Source organism: Bos grunniens, chromosome 18, assembly GCF_055505025.1.
Source record: "Bos grunniens cultivar Pamir isolate PY7600 chromosome 18, Bosgru_T2T1.0, whole genome shotgun sequence".
In the NCBI taxonomy this organism is placed as follows: domain Eukaryota; kingdom Metazoa; phylum Chordata; class Mammalia; order Artiodactyla; family Bovidae; genus Bos; species Bos grunniens.
In genome coordinates this window covers 14,749,566-14,769,911 of record NC_141182.1, presented here as the reverse complement: position 1 = coordinate 14,769,911, position 20,346 = coordinate 14,749,566, and the positions used below count along the sequence as shown (strand labels likewise).

Sequence of the window (20,346 nt, the reverse complement as noted above, 5' to 3'; positions counted from 1 at the left end):
TGTGTACACTTTGGTTGTCTTCAGGACATGGCTTGCATTTTAAAGTGGAGTTCTTGATGTTTTGTTTCTAGGTAGAAGGTCCTCCCTGTGACCAGCTGTGTCTCCGCCAGTTGATTGATTGTGATGGTCCTGAGGCCCACACTAACCTTTCCAGTTCATTGATAGGTGAATTATAGATTTGTTTTCTTAATATATTGCGTTATGGCAGAGCTGTACGTAAAGTGACTTTGATGTGCTTCTAACAGGCAGATGTGTTTAAATTCCCCCAGATAATGGTTTTCTACTTACATGTGTGGTCACCAACAACAAGTTTATGTGGCTTGCTTGGGGCTTGTTTTGAGGCTCTTGTTTAAAAACAGCAACTGTGCATCGGGCTCAGAACAGTAGGAACCTAAGTGACCCTTGGGAAGATGGGACAGAAATATGGTCCTCGTTTCTGGAAGTGGTGGGAACAGGCCGTGCTGGGTAGGGAAGAGCAGAAGGCAGCTGGAGATGAAGGCTGCCCTGGGCCACTCCTGGGAAGCCAGTGTTGCAGGCAAGCAAGTCCCACAGATTTTTTCATTTCCTGGTGCATAAAAATGTTACATTTACATGACACTGTAATCTACTAAGTGTGCAACAGCATTATGTCTAAAAGAACAGTGTGCATACCTGAATTAGAACATGCTCTACTGCTAAAATTTAAAAAAGACTTTATTGCTAAAAATGTTAACCATCGTCTAAGCCCTCAGAGAGCCATAATCTCTGTTACTGGTAGAGAGTCTCCCTCACTGTTGAGGCTGCTGACTGATCAGGGTAGAAGTTGCTGAAGGCTGGGGTGGTTGTGGCCATTTCTTAAGACAAGATAACAGTGAAATCCGCTGTGTCTTCCTTTCACAGATTCTCTCTCCGTGGCCTGCAATGCTGGGTAATAGCATTTTACCCACAGTAGAACTTTCAAAGTTGGAGTCAGTCTTTTCAAACCCTGCTGCTGCTTTATCAGCTAAGTTTCTGTAATAGTCTAAATCCTTTGTTGTCATCTGAGCAGTCTTCTTGGCATATTCACAAGGACTATATTCAATCTTAAGAAACCACATCCTTGGCTCAGATATAAGAAGCAGCTCCTCATCCTTCACTTTATCATGAGGTTGCAGGAAATCAGTCACATCTTCAGGCTCCACTTCTTCTTTTTTCAGTTTCTGTAATTTATTACAGACCCAGCACAGCCAAAAATTAAATGGAAATAGAATCCATCTGCCAGGCGCCCTGTTTGTGTCACCCATAACGTCCAAACGTGTGTGTATGTGTATGCAGCCCTAGGCTTCAGGGGCCCCAGACCATCGTGGGATGCTTCAACCAGACTGAAATTGCCTTACTTTTATATGTTGTGTCCCCCAGGTCTCTTCTCCCCTTCAAAAGGCAGTTTTCTGTAGTGCTAGAGCTTAAGAGAAGGCATTTAACCAGTCTCCTTCAGTAGTAGATTTTGTTGGGTATCTCCATATTTTGTTCTGTCTTTAAGGCTCTGCTTTGCGGGATCAAGCCACACGGCTGGGCGTTCCAGTGGCTGTCCTGTCCAGCCAGGTGGTGGCATCTGGCCTCATGCGGATCTGTGAGGCAGACACGAGGCCCCCTCCCAAGGTGCTGCTGACACCAGAGCAGAGGGTAAGATACAGCGTGAGTGAGGGGACTCTGCTTGTTGCTGTTTGGCTGTCTGGGAAAACTGGACATTTAATATGCTTTCTTAGAAAGGATTTAATCTCTTTTCAGAAGAAATTGTCGTCCTTGTTGGAGATCGCTCAGAACTTATTAGCACAGAACATGTTTTCCCGTCTCTACTTCTGTCAAGAATTATGGAAAGCACAGGTAAAGTTGAGATGGTAATTCTGATTCCAGGATCTTCAAGCAGTAGTCTGTTCATTTTGGTGGAGCCAATAGAATCCCCAGGTTTTGTTAGGAATTTCCAGCAAGCGTCTTGTTAATCACAGAGACTGGAGTGGAAAGCTTTCAGCAAGTGTCTCTGTGAACGGGGAAGAAGGACCTTCAATTACCGTATTTATCAGTATTCTCCCATCATTAGTCATATTTATTAGAATAGACAGTACACAGAAACATCATGTTATGCCTTCTTAGGTGTACTATGATGAATAATTTCCCAAGGTAGTAAACTATAAAAATGTAATTTAAAGTTATTTTTATTTTTATTGGCCACACTGTGCAGCTTGTGGGATCTTAATTCCTGGAGCAAGGATTGAACCTAGGCCAAGGCTGTGACAGGGCTGAGTCCTAACCACTGGACCACCAGGGAATTCCCTTATCTGTTGTTTTTTGGAAAGTTATAAATTCAGTAGGCCTACAGGGTTTTAAACAGACTTTATTACTGGAGTATAGTTGACTGACGGGGCTTCCCAGGTGGTGCAGTGGTAAAGAATCCACTGCCAACGTAAGAGACACAGGTTCCATCCCTGGGTTGAGAAGAACCCCTGAAGAAGGAAATGGCAACCCACTCCAGTATTCTTGCCTGGGAAATCCCATGGACAGAGGAGCCTGGTGGGCTACAGTCCATGGGGTCGGAAAGAGTCAGAGACAACTGAGTGACAGAACACACGCATAGTTGATTTACAGTTGAAAGCTATTGCTTAGTTACTAAACGGGGTCAGTTATGTAGCAAAGAAGAAACCCAAGGGTGGTGATGCATTCATGGTTTTTCCCTACTTTTATCCAGCGTTTATCTAGAGTTCAAGTGATTGTCAGGCTTTACTATGGTCCCAGCACCTGCTGATAATGAGCTGAATGCATGAGGGTTGTGATGGTCCAGGTGTTTGCAGGCAGCAGAGAAGAGTGGGCAGGGTGTCTGATTGGGTGGTTAGGAAAGGCTTCCAGGAAGAAGCTCATCGGGGTTGGTGGGGGGGGGCCTGAGTCAGAATTCCTGGGTGAAGAGAAGGGTGCAGTGGGTGTGAGGGCCCGAGTCAGACTGGGGCACCGTGTCCGAGGGGTGGGGCATGTCAGGGCTACAACTGGAGGGCCTTTGTCCTGAAAGTGGAGAGAAACCACTGAAGGGCCCTAGAAAGGAGAAATTGGCGTGACCAGCTACACTGTGGGGTCTTGTGTTGGCCACAGCAGAGAAAGGCCTGGAGGTAAGTTAAGCTGGAGTCTGGGCCTGAACGCAGGATCATGGTGGGGATGGGGGTTCAGGTGGTCATTGAGTGTTGGCGGCTTGGTTTTCAGGAAAGCATGTCATTAGGCATATAGGTTGAATGTCTTAGAAGAAAATGTGTAGGTGAAGGACTCATAGTTCTGTCACTTTCTTCAGAATTCTTTGCTGCTTGAAGCTGTGTGGCGTCTTCATGTTCAAAACGTTGTAAGCATCCCAGAGCTGCTGGAAAGGTAAACCAGTGATTATTTAGCATTAAAATAAGCTAAAATGAAAACTTTATGTAACATAAAGTTAATATTACTTGATTTACTTTTTGTAATCTAGTCTAATTTGACTCACGTATATGTGAAACCAAAAATCACCCAGAGAAGCAGTTGCTTTATTATTTAAAGACAACGTTGTTATAATTGAAATCTTCATCATGCACAGACTTGGTAATTTTTTTTTATGAGATACATAATGTGATAAAATATTTTTCTCAGGTAAATTTATGACTGGTAAAATGTGTGCAACTGTTACCTCCTGAAATGCCACCAAGAGTCAGAAAGGGGGGTTTACAAAGGAACAACCCTGTATAGTTAGGAGAGACAAGGGGAGGAGGGGCAGAAAGTGGAGGGACTGAAGGAGAGGTGATCCAGGTGGAGCCAGTCGGACACGCACACTGCCTGCCACCTGTCCAGATGTGAGAAGGGTCAGGAGCCTTAGTGGTTGGCCGTCCCTGGTCAACAGAAGGCTGGAGGTTTAGGTGTTTGTTCTCTGGCCAGAAGAAACACAGAGTGTCTAGTCTGGGGGACTGTCAGGCACAGTGGTAAGTGCCATATTGAAGCCAGTGGTTTCATGATGTGTGGGTCACATCCAGAAGTTATGCAAGTTTGGTTAGTTTGACTACATGAAAACCATTATCTCCTAGCGTACACACCTAATGTCAGAGTGCCAAATATATGAAGCAAAGCATGATGGTAATGAAGGGAGAGATGGACTTTGAACCATACTAATTGGAGCCTTCAGTAATGGGTCGATCCAGTGGTCAGACTGGTGATGACCAGCCGACGTATCTGACACCTGCAGCATGTCCCACCCAGTGGTAGCAACACACTGGCTCTCAAGTGTGGAACCGTTTGCAGGAGGGGGCCGCATGGGTCAGGCCCTAGAGAGAGTGGGAATAAATTTAAAAGGGTGGAATCCATACAAGTGTCTTCTCAAATCACAGAGCAGCTGAAAAGAATCCACAGAAGACAATTTGGGAAATCCACAGTGTTTGGGAAGTAGGCCACACGCTTTTCAATAATCAATGGATTGGCGAAAAATATCACAAGGGAAACTAGAAAATAGCATAACAAAGGAAATGGGAATAACATACCAACATATATTGGGTGCCACTGAAGTAGTGCTTAGAGGGAAATTAGCTGCAAAAGCCTATATTAGAAGAATGATCTGAAGTCAGTGACTTAAAGTTTGGCCTTAAGAAACTAGAGAGAGAAAAGCAAACCAAACCCAGAGCAAGAAGGAGGAAGGAAATAATAACCATTAGAGCAGAAATCTATGAAATGAGAAACATAATAGAATCAATGAAGATGTCTTTGAAAATGTCAGCAAAATTGATAAGCCTTTAGCTAGACTTACCCAGAAAAGAAGACACAGCCAGCCAAAATCAAGATGAAAGGGGGGTTATTACTGCTGACCGTACAGAAAATTAAAAGCACTGTAAGATAATACTGTGAGGAGTGTTATGCCAATAAATTAGAAAACAGATGAAATGAATGAATTTTCAGAAAGATACAAAAGATTGCACTGAATAGACTGTAACAGGAGAGGAAACCAAGTCACTATTAGATGATTCAGAGGCTTCCCACAAGGAAACCCTCAGGCCCTGGCTCCTCTTGAGAACTCTGCCAAGCATTTAAAGAGGAAATGCAGTATCCCTTCATAAATTCTTCCAGAAAATAAAGACGATGGAATACTCCCCACCTTACTGCATGAGGCCAGTAGTACCTTGACAGGAAAGTTGACAGAGAGACCCCAGGACAAGAAATTACCAACCAGCATCTCTAATGTATATAGATGCAGAAACTCAGCAAAATATTTACAGACTGGATCCAGCAACCAAAAAAGGTCTAAACATCATAAAAATGGAGATTTATCCCCAAAATGCAAGGTTGGTTTAACATCTGAATGTTAATTAACATATACATTAATAGCATAAAGGACAAGAGTGATCATCTTAATAGAAGCAGAAAGCAGTTGACAAAGTCTGATACTATTTCATGATAAACACTCAGCAAGCTGGGAGTAGAGGGAACGTGTCAACCTCATAAAGGTCATCTGAGAAAAAACCCACAGCTCACATCATACTGAGACTGCAGACTGTACGATCAGGAACATTCTTAATATTTCTGTTCAGTATCACCAGACTTTCTGGCCAGGGAATTAGTCAAAGGGGATAAAAAGGCGTCCAGTTTGGAATGGAAGAACTGGAACTGTTTGCAGAGGACATCATCTTGCATATAGAAAATCCTCAGAAATCCACACCAAAAGTTCTGGTGTGAATAAATGAATTCTATGTGGTCGCAGGGTACTAGACCAATACACAAACACACTTTTGTTTTCATACGATAACAACACACAGCCTGAAGGTGAAACTAAGAAATAATTTCATTTAATAGTGCATCGAAAAGAAAAAGAACAAGACTAGTGCACTGAAAGCTATAAACATGCTAAAAGAAGCTAAGACCTAAATAGATGCTCCAGGCTCCTGGATCAGACATATTATTATCAAGACGGCACTGCTCACCAACACGACGTGTGTACCCAGTACGGGTCCTTCGGGTCTCAGCTGCTTTGCTCACAGACTTTGACAAGCTTGTCCCAGTGCTGATACGGAAATGCAAGGAACCCTGAATCACCAAAAATTGTTCAGAAAGAGGGGAAAACCTGAAGGAGTCACACCTACTGAATTGATTGTTTGAGTTCTTGCTTGCTTGCCTGCCATGCGGCCTGTGGGATTCCCCAACCAGGGGTTGAACCCATGCCCCGTGCAGTGGAAGCACATAATCCTAGCTACTGGACTACCAGGCAAGTTCCCACACATCCTGTTTTCAGAACTTTTAGTACAAAACAGTCATTATCAAGATAGCGGGGTCCTGGCATAACAGTTGACATACAGAAAAACAGGATTGAGTGTCCAGACGTAAACTCATACATTATGGTCAGTTGTTTTTGACAGCGGTGCCAAGACCATTTAATGGAGGGAAAATGGTCTTTTCAGCAGTGGGGCTCGGACCACTGGATATCTACATGTAGAAGGATGGAGTTGAACCCCTACCTCCACTACAGATAGCAGTTAACTCTGTGCATCCGAGACCTGAACTTAAGGGCTAAAACCATAAACCTCCTGGAAGAAGATCCAAGGGTAAATCTTCATGAGCTTGGACCAGGCAGGGATTTCTCGGACGTGACACCTAAAGTTCATGCGACTATCAGGACAATGAAAAGAGTGCACAGGAAACTGTTTACAAGTCAAACAATTCCTCTACTCCAACAATAAGAAGAGGAATAATCCAGTTAAAAAGCAGATAAAGGGTTTCAATAGACATTTCTCTAAAGAAGATTTTACAGAGACTTCCCTGGTGGTCTAGTGGCTAAGATGCTGCACTCCTCAGGCAGGGGGCCCAGGTTCAATCCCTGGTCAGAAGACTAGATTCCATATGCCACAACTAAGAGTTTGCAGGCTACAACTAAGACCTACTACAGCCAAATAAAAGTAAATTTTAAAAAGATCCACCAATAGCTAAGCACATGAAAAGATGCTCACCATCATTAGTCACCAGGGGAATACAAACCCGGCAAGTGAGAGTTGCCCACCCACTGCGACGCCCCCAAACCAGCATTGCTCTGCCAGATACTCACTTGTTGGTCTAGAGCCCGAGCCCATTATTACTACTCTCATTACTTTATTACTACTCTCATTACTGTTATTAAGATTTTTCTTTTCCCCCAACAATAATAAGCCACTCCAAGTAAATACACTGTGGAAAAAGTGATGATTTTTACTTGGCTGGCCCCACAGTGGTGGGGGCAGGAGGCTGAGCAGTGCCGGCTTGCTGCCTGTGGCCTCAGCTCCCTGGTGGAGTGAGTGTGACAGATGATGGAATGCTGTGCTTGTGCCCTCAGCCGCGCTGACACCCAGGCTGTGGTGGTCTGGCTCTGCAAGGACCTAGGCCTGCTGTGTGAGCAGATAGAGGTCCCCTGTCCGCACGCTGAGGTCGCCAGGGCTGTGCTTGCCGGTGAGTGCATGGAGCGGGCGGGTGTGTCCCGTGGCGATGGTCAGGGAAGCACAGCAGGCCACACTTGGGGTGTGGAGAGCCACCAGAAGTCAGCTCAGGCACACCTGTCCTCGAGGGCATGTGCTGGCAGCCTCTTGGCCTGTTGGGTGGGCCGGCTGCTGTATTGAGGATAGGCACGTGGTGGCCTTCTGAGCACAGAGGCAGGGGCTCCGTGGATGACCTGTCCTGCCTTCCAGGCCCCGAGCGGGCGGGAGAGGGCGGACAGTCGGCTCCTAGGACCTGTGCAGTATCCATGCCTCTGCGAGGCCCAGCTCCAAGTGGTGATTTTAGAAGGTGCAAGAGAGGAAACTGGGCAAGAACCTCGGGTTCTCTGAATGTGGGGACTCTGGGTGAGCAGGGTTGCCTGCTGTGGCCCTTCGCTCAGACACCCGGCCCCTGCGGCTCTTGGGTCAGCAGGTCTGCCGTCACCCATCCTCCCCGAGGAATGCGGCCCGTGAGTAAATGGAAGCCTGGACGAGAGGGTTCCCTGTGGGGCTTATACAGTCTTCCTTTGCGGAAGGGGCATTCCTTCTTCCTAAAACTGTCCTGCTGATGTGAGTTATCCTGCTCCCAGATGAAGCTTAAACTGTTTAATTTCAGTCCCTTGATGGTAACCTTGTCAGAAGCTCTGAGTCCATCTCCTGCCTTGCTCCCCACAGTTTAACACTTTCGGGCCCTAAAAGCGTCCTAGTGTGGTTGAGTAGGAGGGAAAGGACACGTGAAACCCTCTTGAAATTTATTTAAGTGAGAACGTCCTTCCATAAACCTGACCAGCTATGTCTCCCTTTCTGTGCAGTGGGCTTAGGGAAGGCTTGGCTGGGTCTGGTGGATGCGGTTGGTGGGCCCCCCGTGCCCAGAGCCAGCGTCCCAGCTTCGTGCAGACCCTGCCCTCCCAGCCCTTCTGAAGCTGGTGGTCTGCCCAGGGACCACAGTGCACAAAAACACTTTGCTTTTGTGCTTTTCAGATCTTGTGCAAATGTTTGTTTTGAGGGGATTCCAGAAAAGCGACGGTGTGAGGGGAGACGGGGCACCAGCGCAGATGGCCCAGGTGGGTGCCAGGCAAGTGGAACAGGACTCTGGGCAGCAGGCACAGGATGAGGGGCTTGGGTGTGCAGCCCCATATGGGGGCGCTCCCTGAGTCTAGCTGCGAGGGCGTAGGCCTGGGCAGTGGTCTCTCTCCTGCGTCTCTGGTTTCTGAAGCTCCCAGACTCTGGGCCAGTGCTTGGGAACAGGGGGAAGGGTGTCCTGGGCAGATCCCCTGAGGGGGTCTGGAGACTGGATCTGGGGTGATGGCAGGCTTGCTTGCACACAGGTGACTGCAGTGTTCTGTCCCCACAGATCGCCGCTGCTGTTCTTGAGCAGATGCTGGCCTGTGAGTGGCCCTGTGGGCCAGGCTGGTTGGGGTTCCTGTAGCTCCTGCCTTTCCAGCTCAGTCGTGCCCTGCAGAGGCCCTTTGACGTCTGTGATGGGGTACAAACTGACCAACTCACTACAGTCTCCTCTGGAGACCAGCTTTGCTGTCTTCACGTCTGGTCTCCAGAGCAGCAGTGGTAACAGCTGGATGGTTTGTTAGGAAAGCACTGTCTTATCTGTATTTGGGTGGATTTTCAAGGCTTGAGTCTGATGCCACCGAGACGTGTGGGAGCTTGAAGGGATTGTGGGTTAGGGGTCCATGACCTGACTTGCCCAGAAGCACTTGGTCAGGGCTGTTTCTGACAGACGTGACAATATGATGCTGATGTCTCTTTTCTGCCTCAGCCACTCTTGAAGCTGTGGCAGCTGGCCTACCGGAGGGGTCCCCAGCATACAAGGCAGGGAGCTGCTGGTGAGTTCCTGGGGTGGGCCTGCAGGCTGAGCGTCCCAGCTGCGCTCTCCCTCCTGAAAGCTCCGTGATCTTTCGCCATCGTGGTGACAGCTCAAAGTGCTAGGAACCGTCTGAAGATGGGGCCCTTCCTGTGGGAACTGTGCCCTCCGGGTTGTGAGGAGGGGGCAGGCCTGGGTCCTCAGGGTCCAAGCCAGGGTGGCCTTGCCCTGCCATGCTGCCCCCGCAGGACCTGTATATGCTTCTGTGGGGGCGTGCCCCACGCTCCTGGGGACCGAACCTGCTTCAGGGGATCGTGGGCTGAGGCCACCCAGACTGTGGCTCTTCCGTGGGAGGCTTCTGTGCTTTGTTACTCCTTCCCCTTCTTAATTACCTTGCTCCTGGTTGCTGGTCCCCATGATGACATCAGGAGTCCTCAGCCTGCTGTGTGGTTCAGCACTTAGTAAGCAGCTACAGCACACAGCTGTGTTGTATGTGTGTGCATGTTCATCGTGTGTTGACTGTGCGATCACAGCCTCCCAGGTTAAATCAGTGAACTCAGAGGCCCCTCCCTGTCTGGGTGGCTTCTGCCCTGTCTCCCACCCAGAGCCTCCTCACTGCATGTGGGATGCAGGCAGGTCACATGGCATCTGGGACCCTGAGTTCTCTCCTCTAAGGGGCACCCCACTGTCAGGCCCAGCCCCTGTCCCTCCTCACCTGTCGGTGACTCTCTGCGCTGTCTTTCCTTCCCTCTCGTGTCGGGGGATGGCGTCCTTGGCTTGAGGAACGTGGGTGTGGTTGAGAGCTTTGTGGTCTAGGGCGGGGCTGTGGTTCCTGTGGCCTGTGAAACCTGCGAGGAGCGGCCCTTCACGCCCCCAGTCTGACCTGCCTGCTTCTCTCTGTGACAGCGACTGTTACCTTTCATCCTGTCCTGTAGAGTGATGCCCCCCTAGATTCCCTTCCATCTGCAGCATGGAAGCCGGGCTGCAGGCCTGCCAGGGAAGCGTGGCAGGGTGTGGGCAAGGCCAGCCCATACACCCGAGCCAGGGGTCTGGAGTGTGGGGCCTGCAGGTCTCCGCTGCTCTTCGGATGAGCTGCTCCTTGTGCATGAGGTGTCGCTGCCATGCAATGGGAACCTAGAGGGTCCCTTCCCTGAGTGCCTCCGCTGTGTCTACAGGTTCAGTGTGTTCAGTGGACCCATGTACCAGAGTATACTTTCAGCAGAGACTCTGAAGAGGTGGTTCTGTCATACTCTGACCCAGATCCTCACCCACAAGCCTGTGCTAAAAGGTGGGTCCAAGTGTCCTGGCGCTCCCCGCTACGGGAACTCAGACTGTGGGTGTTAACACTGGAAGGACAGTCTTCTGTCATTAAACATCTTGTTTGAGAGTAACACTTTCCCATAAAGAAAGTTTGAATTAAAGAAGTGTCACCCATTGCCACAGTAGAATGGCAATGGGTGAAGGCCTTCTTGTCTTTTCTGGGTAGGTTTTGGTTGTTTTTTTTTTTTTTTTTTTTTTAATATTTATTTGGCTGAGCTGGGTCTTAGTTGCAGCATGCAGAATCTTAGTTGTGGCATGTGGGGTCTAGTTCCCTGACCAGGGATCAAACCCGGGTCCCCTGCATTGGGAGCCAAGAGTCTTAGCCGCTGGACCACCAGGGAAGTCTAGGTAGGTTTTTAAAACAGTGCTCATACTGTGAATTCCAGGGTTCTGTCTCTGTGTCTCAGGTCAGCATTTCCTGTGTGTGCATGGCTTTCTGTGAATTCCAGGGTTCTGTCTCAGTGGCTCAGGTCAGCATTTCCTGTGGGTACATGGCTTCCTGAAAGGTGTCCAGCACCTAGGCCTTCTCCAGGTCTGCGTGTCTCCCAACACGCCTGCCCTCGGAGCACAGGAAACTCCTCAGAGGCCACTGCTCCAGCAGAGGGCCTGGGCCCGCTGACCTGTGCTTTTCCACCTGCCATGCTTTCCACGGCGTCCTCACTGCTTGTTCACAGTGAAAGTTCGAAAGCCAAATAATTAAAATGTAACTGATGGGTTGGAGGATATTTAGTAGATATGTATGATAAAGGATATGACATAAAAAATGGTTGACAAATGAAACGATGAAGTTCACATACACTTGGAAAAGTGCAAATTAAAACACAGTAAGTGTTTGACATGGACTCAATGAACATTGATGATTGCTGACCTGTCATTCTGTGTGTTTGCTCCTGAATGAAGTTTCCGATGCCGTTCAGATGCAGAGAGAGTGGAGCTTTGCAAGGACCCCCGCTCTGCTCAGTGGCCTGTACCGCAGGGTAAGTGCATGGGGTGGGGTCCTGGGAGACACCACAGCCACAGCTGTCCCCGGCTGGATGACCATCTAGGTCCAAGACTGAACTTGTTACTAGGGCAGAGCGCCATAGCCTCAGAGGAGAACTCCCTCTGGCTGGTGCTGGCCATGGGGGTCAGCATGGGCAGGTGTTTTGAGTCCAGGTTGTGTCTGATGCAGAGTGGGAGGAGGTGAAGGTCCAGCTTTGACTCTCTGCTTCCAGCTCTTTGTGATCCTGAGCCCAGAGGAGCTGGTGGGCCACTTACAAGACGTTCTGGAGACGCAGGAGGTAAACTGGAGACACGTGCTGTCCTGTGTGTCCACGCTGGTCATCTGCCTCCCGGATGCACAGCAGCTGGTTAATGGTGCGTGGGGCGGGAGTTGTGTCCTTTTCTGGGTGTGTGTGTGTTGGCGCGTAGGGAGGGAGCTGTGTCCTGTTCTCAGTGTGTGTCTGTGTGTGATTTATGGACCGGTGTCTGTGAGTGAGCCTGTCATGGAATCACTGATTCCAGCTCAGTGAAAATGAAGCCCTTCACACCTGCTCAGCAGGTGGTCGTCCAGCCGGGGACAGCTGTGGCTGTGGTGTCTCCCAGGACCCCACCCTGCTCAGCCGTCTGCCTGCTGCCGTCTGCCCTCGTACCCACTGCCAGGCTGCATGCAGGCTGCCACCCATGCTTGCGGATCGGTGTGGGCAGGTGGACGGTCCTGCCCGCACCCCTGGCTTGTCCACAGCCGTGCTGGTGTTCTTACCTAGGTTGGGTGACCCGTCTGCTGGCACGTGCATTCGAGAGCTGGGACTTGGACAGCATGGTTTTGGCATTCCTAGTCGTGCGGCAGGCTGCGCTGGAGGGCCCAGCTGTCTTCCCATCCTACGCTACCTGGTTCCAGGTGAGCTGCCTGCACTCCCGCCTGGCCCCCGGGGTCCAGCATGGCCCACGTTTGCAGCTGTGGTTGACTCTGCTGAGACTGCATGGCTTCCCACCTCCTTGTGAGTGCAGTCTGGTAGGACGGTGAAAACCAACACGGCTGCTTTTGTGCACACTGGGCTGCTCTGTGGTGGTTCTCACATCCATGGGGATGGGGTGGGGCGGGGGGTGCCCTTCTCTCTGCTTACTTCCCACCAGGTGCAGGTGTTTGCCGGGGTTTGCTCCTTCCAGACTGCTGAGCCCATCTGGGTGCATTTGGATCTGGGATTACAAGGCCTATTCTTTGTAGAAGCTTGGGTGGCAGAGCTATTGTCTCCTTGCTGGACTCTGTGCCCGGCTTGCCTGTTGGGTTGGTGGGCGTGGTTCGTTCTTTCACTGAATGAAGCTCCCTCCTGCCCAGTGTGTCGGCCAGCTCCACACAGTGGACCAGGGGCTTCTGCATGTGGCTCCGAAGCTGTGTCCACCATCCTGGCACTGAGGATCCCCCTGGGGCCCAGGCAGTGCTCTGATGGCAGGCCCAGTGGTGTCGACTGTGTGTCCTGCATGCTCACTCTGGTGACTGTATGTCTGCTGTCTGTCTGACCATCCTTTGTCAGAAGAACTAGGGGTGTGATCTGGAAGAGGAGCTGCTGCAGGCCTTGCAATGTGGTGGGTGGGCCTCATGTGGGGTGGGTGCTGCTCTTTGCTGGCTCATCCAGACTGCTCAGGGCCGACTCTTCAGAACCTCCCTCCCCCAGGCGCACCCAGTTCTCTAAGGGTCCTCTTCACTTTCCTGCTGTGACCTGGGGCTTTGCCAAAGGCCCACCTGCCGTGGCTACCTCCCCTGCAGGGCTGTCGTCCACTCAGCTGAGCGTGTGGTTAGAGTGGAATGAGTGTGTCTTCGAGGACAGGGCTCTCGTGGGCAGTTGACAAATCCTGTCTCTAAGGTTCACAGAAAGGCACCATATTTACCATTTTCCACAGGAATGTATCCTTTATAAATTTTTAAAATGTTTTTAAATTTAAATTTTTTATTTATTTTTGGCTGCACCGAGTCTTCCTTGTTGCACAGGCTGCAGCAAGCAGGGCTACTCTCTAGTTGTGAGAGTCGAACAAACACCTGACCTGGTGGGAAGTAAGCAGAGAGAAGGGCACCCCCCACCCCATCCCCATGCACGTGAGAACCACCACAGAGCAGCCCAGTGTGCACAAAAGCAGCCGTGTTGGTTTTCGCCGTCCTGCCAGACTGCACTCATGAGGAGGTGGGAAGCCACGCGGTCTGGGCAGAGTCAGGGTTTTGTTGTGGAGCATGGGCTCTAGAGTGGGGGCTCAGGAGTTGTGCACTGGCTTACTTGCTCCTCGGTATGTGGAATCTTCCTGAACCAGGGATGGAACCCATGTCCCCTGTATTTGCAGGCAAATTCTTAACCACTGGGCCATCACGAAGTCCTACAGGACTGTATTTTTTACTTTTTAAATTCTCAGTCCGTCTGTTTAGCTAGGGCACAGCCATGGCGTCCTGGAGACGAACAAGCTAAAATGACATTGCTTCCCTCTTCCCGCTGTTGCTGAGGCTGGGACATAGTCATGGCCACTGCATGGCAGGTCCTCCTCTCGCCCCACCTCATTCCCGGCTCCTCCCCAGGCCACTTTCGGCAGCACTAGGGGCATCCACAGCTGCAGCAAGAAGGCGCTGGTCTTCCTCTTCAAGTTCCTGTCTGACCTCGTGCCCTTCGAGGTCCCCCGGTACCTGCAGGTGAGAGGCCAGCAGGACCTTCTGCTCAGTCCCCGGTCCTGGGGTTCCCCCAGGACACTGCAGCAGGGAGCAGTCACAGCAGGGACGCCACCCTGGGGTGTCAGGGTGTACCTAAGGGAGCCAGGTTTCTTCTGGTAAATGCCCAGAAACCAGCGTGTGTGGTCCTGGGAGCTGGTCCGTGAGCAGGGCCGTCTGCGTGCCTACACACCACAGACGGTGAGGCAGGCAAGCGTCCTGGGCCCTGTGCTTGGTGTTCAAAATGATCTATTTGTATACTGACAAAGAAGCTGGGGGAGTACGCCCCCGAGGCCATGACTGTTATTCCGGGGGTGTAAGACTGGATGCTCAGTTCATGTTGTCACCAAAAGCATCCTGCTGTGCACTTGCTTGTGATGAGATGCCTATCCCCAGCACTCACTTTCGTGGGTAAGGCACTTGGAAAATGAACATCATCTTCCTATTTAATTAAATGTATATTTCATTTCAAAGAGTACGCACAAAGTAACGCACATAGAGGGAGTGAGCACATGCCCTCCTGAGTCCTGTCCCCCCACCCCCCACTGCCTCCCTCCCATGTGGGGCCTGGGAACCAGCTCTGTGACAGGACCCTTCCTGCCCTCGCCTGGCCCAGGGCCCTGTCTGCTGCATGTCCTCTGGTCTGTGGCTGATGCTGGGACTCTTCTGTGGTCAGTGTGAGTGACTGCCCCAGAAAGTCGGGGCAGCTGAGGAGCTGATGGACGCCCCCACCCTCTGCCCACAGGTGCACATTCTCCACCCACCCCTGGTCCCTGGCAAGTATCGTACCCTCCTCACTGATTATGTGGTGCTGGCCAAGACACGCCTGGCCGACCTCAAAGTGAGTCCCAGCTCCTCTTCTCTGTCCGTGGAGCCCAGCGCCCCCAGGGGTCCTCACTGACACCCACCTCTCTGCAGATTTCTATAGAGAACATGGGGCTCTATGAAGACCTGTCTTCTGCTGGAGATGTCACGCAGGTAACGTGCCCATGCTCCTCTCTGCGTGGCCTCCTTCCTGGACTCTGCACGTCAGAGCCTCTGCCATCGGGGCACCCGCATGTGCGGCGGCCAGGCAAGCCGTCCTCTGGTGTCTGTTCACAGCAGCAGCAGGGGCCCCACGGCCAGTAACGTTTCTTCTTGGGGTCCCCTTCACGTGGTTTCATGGACAAAGTGGTCTGTAAATCAGCTGGGGAAGGGCAAGGTTGTGTTTTTCTCAGAATTATAGAAAAAAGTGTTAACTCTGTTCGTGTAGACACATGTCAGGTGGGTGTATGGGCTGTGTATACTTTCCTAAGACACTCTAACCTCAAAGTTATGAGTCTATGAAGAACTTTTGGAGGTGCTGGACTGTCAGATTAAAGCTTTAAAATATGTAAAGCAGTTTTCCATTTAAGATTTATTGCTGTTTACAAGTTGCCATTTCATAATATTTTTAAATGTCAAATAATCAGGTCTCTGCATCTTCCCACCTGAAAATTTTGCATTGGGATCTTTGTTGCTCTAGAAGGGAAGCAGAAAGAGGGTGGAGGGACAGACCCACGGGGGCCGGCAGGGCAGCTCTCCAACATGGTGAGCTCACTGAGGCTGGGGGCAGCAGTCGATCCCTCCTAGCAGTTTGCTGGCACAGGGGCTTGTCCACATGCCCTGCTCTCTCGTGCTTCTCACCTGACCACAAAACCGTGGCCCTGCTCTGCTCCTGCCTTTTCTTTAAGTCTTCTGTTCATTTCCATCCAGCCCCAGAGCCAAGCATCCCAGGATGTTGAGAAGGCACTCTCGGTGTTTGAACACACAGGGAAGGTTCCCGTCGCCATCCTAGAGGCCAGGTAGGGTCACACACCGGGAGGGCTATTGGGCAGGCCCCAGCGAAGCTCTGTGGCCATGATGGGTGGGCCCTTTAGGAAAGCTGTTCAGAGGGATCAGAACAGGCCCGCCCTTAAGCCACAATGATTTTTCTTGTTCATGCTTCAGCAGTGACTGTGTGAGGCCAGTGCAGGGAGTTGAATAGCAAAGTTTTGTAGAATTTGCTGTGACCCCAAAGCATGAATTCTGGCTGCTCCCAGCATGGGGTAGCTTTCTTAAGGCTTTGCCCCTGAGGGATGTGCATGGCCTCCAGCTCCCACGGTCAACCTCCTGATCATGGATGAGCCCAGATTCCAGAATGCCCTGACTCTCCAGCCACAGGTGGTCACCAGCACAGAATTCTGTTTGTGCAAAGGGCCCCTAAACAGTGAGAAAGAAGACTTGAAAACATGATGCTGACCTTCAGGGACGGCCCCAGATGTGGATGGCACTGCCCTGCTGCAGGTCCTCTGCCAGGGGCCGCCCTGAGCCTGCCCTTCTCCGTTGCAGCATATTCCGGAGGTCCTATTACCTGTCCCACTTCCTCCCTGCGCTGCTCACACCACGAGTGGTCAGTACACGTCTCCGTGACCCTGGGGCCGGGTTGGCAGAGACTGGGGTTCCTCTCGGCATCTCACAGAGTCTGTCTTTCTTCATAGCTCCCGAGAGCCCCTGATTCCCGCGAGGCTCTTATCGAGTCCCTGAGGAGGTATGTGTGGCCAGTGCGGCTGGGGGCTAGCAGCACAGAGACCTGTGTGGTGTCACACGTATGCTCTATTTATCTATAAAGTTGCCTTAAAATTAGTTGCTTAAAATGTTAAAAAGAAAATTTCTTTGATTCTGAATATCACAACTTCAAAAATACCATATGATGTCCCTTGTACGTAGAATCTAAAACATGGCCCAAATGAAACAGAAACAGGCTCACAAACAGAGAGAACAGACTTGTTGCCGGGAGGGGATCAAGGTGTAGAAGGGGAGGCATGGACCGGAAGTTTGGGATCCGCAGATGTACACTGTTACATAAAGGATGGATAAACAGCAAGATCCTACTATATAGCACAGGTAACTATTCAATATCCTGTGATAAATCAGAATAGAGAAGAATATGAAAAAGAACGTATCGATATATATAACTGGGTCATGTTGCTGTACAGCAGAAATTAACACGACATTGTAATTCAACTATATGTCAAAATTTAAAAAAAACAAGTTAGACTAAAGAATCAGATATTTCTATGAAGTTTAAGACAGAGAGCCATGCCACCCATCCTGCCACTTCACTTTCTTTCTGGAAGCAAGCATTTTCATCTCTTACCTGATTTTTTTATATTTTGCCCCAAATCTCCAAATAACTTTATTTCCGTACTTACCACTTTTTCTGGTTTAGTTTTCTGTCCTCCACCAACAAACATAGCTATCCTTCCTGTAATAGTTTTTAAAACCTCAGTATTTAGTGCTTGTTTTTAAGACTATCCAGACACTGTTCAGAGTTGTTCCTTTTGTTTTCTCTGGAGTTCATAATCATCTTTGTTTTATCGTAGTTTTCCTTGTACATATTTATACGCTTCCCTGCAAACTCAGCTGGGTGTCTAACTGTTCTCTTGTTCAGAATCATTGAGTATCCCTGCAGTTATATTGTAGGGAAATCTCTTCTAGGCCTTCTAACCTGCTCCATTGCTACTTACTAGCTGTTTATGCCTTTAAGACGGCTGTCACCCTTGCGTCTCCCTTCAGCATCACCTTGTGCTGTCCTCTGCCATGGCTTGTGCTGGCTTCTCTTTTCTATATCAAGATCCTCCTCTTTCTTGGTTTACTCCTTTTTGTTGGTGGAAAGCTTCCTATTGAAGCTTCTCACAAAAGGATGGATGGGAGGTAAATTTTTGACACTTTTTTTAGCCCGTCATTTGATAGGTAGTTTGGCTGGGTATAGAAATCTAAGTTGGAAATTATTTTCCCTCAAATTTTTGCATCACTTCCTTGACTTCTAATGTCCAGTGTTGCTGCTGAGATGTTAGAAACTTACAATTTCTGACTCTTTGCATGGGATCTGTGTTCTTTCTGGAGGCCTGTAGTGTCTTTGTTCCCTGTGTTCTGAAGTTTTATAGCAGTGCATTTCACTGTAGATCTGATTTCATTTCTGGTGAAATGATGTAGCAAGGTGTAGAAGGGGAGGCATGGACTGGAGCAAGGTGTAGAAGCTTGCAGAAGCCCCATGTGGTGGGGCTTTTAATCTGGAAGTTCATATTCTTCAGTACTGAGGAATTTTCTTGGATATTTAAAACCCTTTTTTAAAATTTTATGAAAAATTTAAGACAGAAAAGCAGAATAGAATCTGTCACCCAGATTTAATAGTTATCAATAAATGACCAATCTTGTTTCATCTGTAGCCTTCAAATTCATTTACCCACTCAGTATTCTGGATGGTTTTGAAGCCAGTCCCAGACTCTGATTATTTTATCTTGGTTCATGTCACTGAAAGTTTCCTCTGTGTCTTTTTCCTTCTTGGAACTTCTCTTTTTTAGGTGTTATATTTCCTGAAGTGTCTTCTGACTTTTTCCTCTTTTGTCATATTTTGCATATCTGTTTCATTTTGTTTTCCCTCTCCTTTCTGGGAGATTTCTTAAAGTTTATCTGTAGGTACTTTTACTGAGTGTTTCATTTCTGCCATCAGATATTTCTTTGTACAGCAGTCCATTCCTTTTTTAATACAATCTGTTTTTGACTGTGCTGGGTCTTTGTTACTGTGTGAGGTTTTCTCTAGTTGCAGCAAGCAAGGGCCACTCTAGCTGTGGTGCACAGGATTCTCATTGTGGTGGCTTCTCTTGTGGAGCATGGGCTCTAAGGCACACACTCACCAGTTGTGATGCACTGGCTGTTCCATGGCATGTGGGATTTTCCTGGACTAGTGATCAAACCCTTGTCTCCTGCATTGACAGGCAGATTCTTTACCACTGAGCCTCCAGGGAAACCCCCAGCAATCCATTCTTGTTTCATAGATGCAGTGCTATGTCTTGTCTCTCTGAAGATGTTAATGAAAGCAATGACTCACAGTTTCTTTTCTGTGGATTTCTCTGTTTCCTTGAGTTTGCTCTTTTTAATTGCACTGGTTTCTGACTTTGGGCTAAAGGCTGTACTGACCCCAGGGCAGAAGGCGGTGCCCCTCAGCTCCTAGTCTCCAGCCCCTGTGCACAGTCATACTCTAGACCGCAGCAGGTCTCTCTCTGTTCTGCTTGAGTCTTGTCATCACAGTTTGCAGCACAGTGTGTGTGGAGGGGAGTGTCCTGCAGACCATGCTGCTGTCATGTGTCTCATAACTGGGCCACTTGTGACTTCCACTCCTCTGAAGGTGACTCCGTGGCTCTTGTCTTTGGACTCGTCCTTGTGCCATGAGGGCATGCCACCTGGGTCCATGCCCTGTAGCTGCCCTGCATCATCACTGGACTTATATTTTGAGTGTCGTAAACATTAATTGGGTGTTTTTCTTAGCATTTCTCATTAAAAGTAATTAATTTCACCTTTAAAATGTGAGAATTACCAAAACTTGACTGAGAGAAGTGAAAATCATTTCTAATCTCTCTGCCCAACAAAAACCATTGGCAGACGTTTATGTAGCATGTATTATTCAGTAGAGTCACGTGGTGTGGTGTTGTATAATCTGTTTATGTGTCGTATAGTTTACTGTATTGCATATTTGTGTTTTCTGATAGTTTCTGGAATTGTAACCTTGAGAATCAATTTAAATTGCAATGGACTATTTTACTGTTTGCTTCTGACCCAGAGCGGATAAAATTCCCCCAGCCCTGTACTCCGCCTACCGCCAAGCCTGCTCCACTGCCGGACAGAAGCAGCCAGAAGGTGTGGTCCTCATTTGTGCCCATCTCCGCTTCCCGAATCACGAGACGTTGTCGGTGGAGCCATAGTCCCTCTGGTCCGGTCATGTCATGCTTGGTCTGGTCAGAGTTGTGGCTTCAGAGACTGACTGGCTCAGCCCCAGGATGGTTGTGACACCCGGAGGGCTGCCTGTGATATCAACCCTCTCAGGTCTCAGCCGGGAAGTACCTGCCTTACACTTCCTGAAGGAAGTGGTACCAAGTCCACTTGACTGTCATCTTTGTGTGCCCCACTGAGGTTGTAACGTGGTTTCTGTTGCCCATCTGATTCGAGCTTTACATTTAGGTGACCAGCCAGGCTGAGGTCATGGTGTTGGTTCTGCACCGTGTCCTACTGGGGGTCTGCCTCAGCTCTTTGTGATGTTGGTG

General features: G+C 49.3%; 1 protein-coding gene across 13 annotated transcripts in view; it reads left to right on the top strand.

The window, feature by feature from the left end:
• Positions 1 to 20,346, top strand: part of FANCA (FA complementation group A) — a 46,726-nt gene that overhangs the window by 8,665 nt on the left and 17,715 nt on the right. For all 13 annotated transcript variants that reach the window (XR_015145380.1, XR_015145383.1, XR_015145381.1 and 10 more), the window contains 19 exons: positions 72 to 165; positions 1,499 to 1,641; positions 1,747 to 1,842; positions 3,290 to 3,363; positions 7,304 to 7,416; positions 8,421 to 8,503; positions 8,794 to 8,827; positions 9,214 to 9,280; positions 10,434 to 10,546; positions 11,479 to 11,555; positions 11,793 to 11,934; positions 12,324 to 12,457; positions 14,120 to 14,230; positions 14,991 to 15,086; positions 15,164 to 15,223; positions 15,980 to 16,068; positions 16,595 to 16,655; positions 16,744 to 16,793; positions 19,866 to 19,942. Coding sequence is in view for 4 of the 13 variants with exons in the window: in XM_086350405.1 (XP_086206531.1) it covers positions 72 to 165; positions 1,499 to 1,641; positions 1,747 to 1,842; positions 3,290 to 3,363; positions 7,304 to 7,416; positions 8,421 to 8,503; positions 8,794 to 8,827; positions 9,214 to 9,280; positions 10,434 to 10,546; positions 11,479 to 11,555; positions 11,793 to 11,934; positions 12,324 to 12,457; positions 14,120 to 14,230; positions 14,991 to 15,086; positions 15,164 to 15,223; positions 15,980 to 16,068; positions 16,595 to 16,655; positions 16,744 to 16,793; positions 19,866 to 19,942 (1,714 nt within the window). In the remaining 9 variants the exon portion in view is untranslated. The remainder of the gene's footprint in view (positions 1 to 71; positions 166 to 1,498; positions 1,642 to 1,746; positions 1,843 to 3,289; positions 3,364 to 7,303; positions 7,417 to 8,420; positions 8,504 to 8,793; positions 8,828 to 9,213; positions 9,281 to 10,433; positions 10,547 to 11,478; positions 11,556 to 11,792; positions 11,935 to 12,323; positions 12,458 to 14,119; positions 14,231 to 14,990; positions 15,087 to 15,163; positions 15,224 to 15,979; positions 16,069 to 16,594; positions 16,656 to 16,743; positions 16,794 to 19,865; positions 19,943 to 20,346) is intronic.